Source organism: Gavialis gangeticus, unplaced genomic scaffold (assembly GCF_001723915.1).
Source record: "Gavialis gangeticus isolate Ggan-Ray unplaced genomic scaffold, GavGan_comp1, whole genome shotgun sequence".
Taxonomy (NCBI): domain Eukaryota; kingdom Metazoa; phylum Chordata; order Crocodylia; family Gavialidae; genus Gavialis; species Gavialis gangeticus.
Window position 1 is genome coordinate 3,187,561 of NW_017729018.1, and position 2,387 is coordinate 3,189,947.

The 2,387-nt window shown below is 46.7% G+C and overlaps 1 protein-coding gene across 1 annotated transcript in view; it reads left to right on the forward strand.

Annotated features, from left to right (window-relative positions):
* Positions 1 to 2,356, forward strand: part of CD320 (CD320 molecule) — a 9,111-nt gene extending 6,755 nt beyond the window's left edge. Inside the window, exons 5-7 of the mRNA XM_019513239.1 lie at positions 361 to 426; positions 829 to 977; positions 1,631 to 2,356. Coding sequence (XP_019368784.1) covers positions 361 to 426; positions 829 to 974 — 212 coding nt within the window. The 3' untranslated portion in view covers positions 975 to 977; positions 1,631 to 2,356. The remainder of the gene's footprint in view (positions 1 to 360; positions 427 to 828; positions 978 to 1,630) is intronic.
* Positions 2,357 to 2,387: the final 31 nt, after the last annotated feature.

Here is a 2,387-nt window from a genome sequence, read left to right on the forward strand (position 1 = left end):
TGACTATTTGACCAGACGTGAGTCAATTGTGCATTTCCATGGAGTGTTCGAGGCCCAAGACTTTCTTGGGTTGGGCAGAGGAAGTTCTTAAGTTTCCCCCAGCGCTATGTTAGTTCTGTTTGCCCCCTTTGCCATCCTGTGAGTCACTTTTTCCTGATGCATGTGGGCTTTTTGCACAGAAACAGCAGGGGCAGATCTTGCTTGAAAGATCCCCCTGTGGTGGTGGAAAGCAGGAATGAACAGGAGAGCTCATGATCTTGCACAGACAGTTCTACACTCCTCTTAGAGTTGGCCTCAAGCTCAATGTGACAAAGATCATTTAAATACCCAATGACTGACTGTCCTGTGCTTTCATTGCAGAGACTCCATATGAGACCCCAGGACCATTTCTGCATCAAGCTCCCTTGTGGGTGATAGCTACCTTTGGTATGTGAGACTCCAAAGCTGCAGCTCATCTTGGCTTTTGCTTAGTGGAGTTCAGTGAAACAGGGCTGAGGTCAGAGTGATTCAGATGCTGTTTGTTCAGTAATAGCTTACCAGAGCCTTGCCCTGTTCTAGGTTTCCCAAACTCCCTCTTCTTGCAGCATGATGTAGCCCCACAGCCATCTAAGCCATGTTGTGCCACCTGCTGCTTGAAACAGAATCACCCAGCATGGGACAGGCACTAACTTCCCTTCCTTTCTACTCCTCCAAGGCACTCAGCCTGCTGCTTATCCTTAAAGGTTTTTGACTGGCCTGTCTCATGGGCACTGGGCTGGAGCAGCTGAATTGCATCTGCTTGCTAGTATAAGGTGATATTAAAGCAGTTCTCTGCTCTTTACTGTGCAGTGCTCTTGAGTGTCCTGGTGGGTATAGGCTGCATTACTGCATGGCGACGATCCGAAAAAAAGATCAGCTTCACCAGTATTAGCCTTGAAAAAACTTCCAAGGAACAGCTCGTGCCTGCCAGAAGACCCTCAACTACGTTTCCTTGATGGGTAGGTTGCTTACCCCTACACTGTATCCGAACCACTCAGTGCAGCTACTCGGAGGGGGAGAGAGCCCACCCCTTCCTGAGCACCCTTTTTTCTGCGGAGGAGAAGATGCTCCTTGTCCCATTCCAGCTTGCCACGAGCTTTTCTCTCTGGGAGGTTATCCCCATGTCCTTCCTGTAAATGCACTTCTCAGCTGCCTGTGCCCCAGCTGAGAGGGGGACTAGGTGAGTTATGTTCCCTGTGTGTGCAGGAGAGCATTTTCCCTCAACACATGTTTGCATGCATGCACGCACAGTACTCATCTCTGAGTAAGAGTAAGGATGGGGTCCCACCCCACTGCCAAATTTTTTTGTGGTATGGAAGTGGTTTTGACTGCAGTCCTACCTCCAGACTCCTCTGTTCTGAGAAGCCTGCTGTCTCTTCTTTCAGTGGCTATTTGATAACTGGCCAGATGCATGTGGGTGTTGGGGCAGATGTGTGTGGGTGTTGAATCCAGGGGAAATGTCAAACTCCTGAATGCTGGGATACTTTGCTGATCTTTTGACCTCTTTAGAGTGGTTTGTTTTCCCCCCACAGCTTTAAAACTCAAATGAAATCCAAACCCCTGGCACAGAAGATTATCACTAATAACACTTTTGTTTTTCTGCTTTTTTCAGGAAGTTCCTGCCTGCAGGTTGGCTCAATCATCTTCGCACTTCCTGCAGATGCTGTTCAGATAGATCTTGACAAGTTCTCAGGGGTTTGATTGGGTGACAGTTGCACTAAAATAATTAAGGACATTCCCCCAGCACAAGTATATGTACTGTGGGAAATTGGCACTGGAGAATCAGAAATGACCCTTGTGGTGCTGTGAAATCAAATGTGCCATGGTGATGGCAGTTCTTGGGATGCCATAATGGTTACCCTAGAGGGGATATTTCACATGTTGCTTCTCACCAGAGATTATAGTCGTGATATAATTTTACTGTGCTACAAGTCTTCAAAGTATTACCTGGTGGCATTAACCCATCAAGGAGTTGAAAAATTGACATGCTTCCTGTGCCCCTAGGCTTTTCACTGGTGACAGGCTGAGCTTTAGTTCTAGGCACATGATGTGGCATTCAGGACCTAAGCGCTCTTCACTCCCACTGAAGTTTATGTAAGAACTGTTCTCTGCTTGTGTATTCAGCCTAGTGTTTCCACCTTAACGCTTGGTTTCCTAGAAGTTGCCTGTTTAATGTAGTTGGAAGAGCATCTGAGCAAATCTTGTCAAAACCAAAACCAGCAGGAGTCAGTTTTGTACTTCATTGCTTTTAGCTCTTAATTTTGGTGTCATAACCAGTTGTTTCCTTCATGTTATCCCTTTCTGAAATCAATGCATGCAGTATACCATTGGCTTTTCAGTGTGTGTGTGTGTGTGTGTGTGTGTGTGTG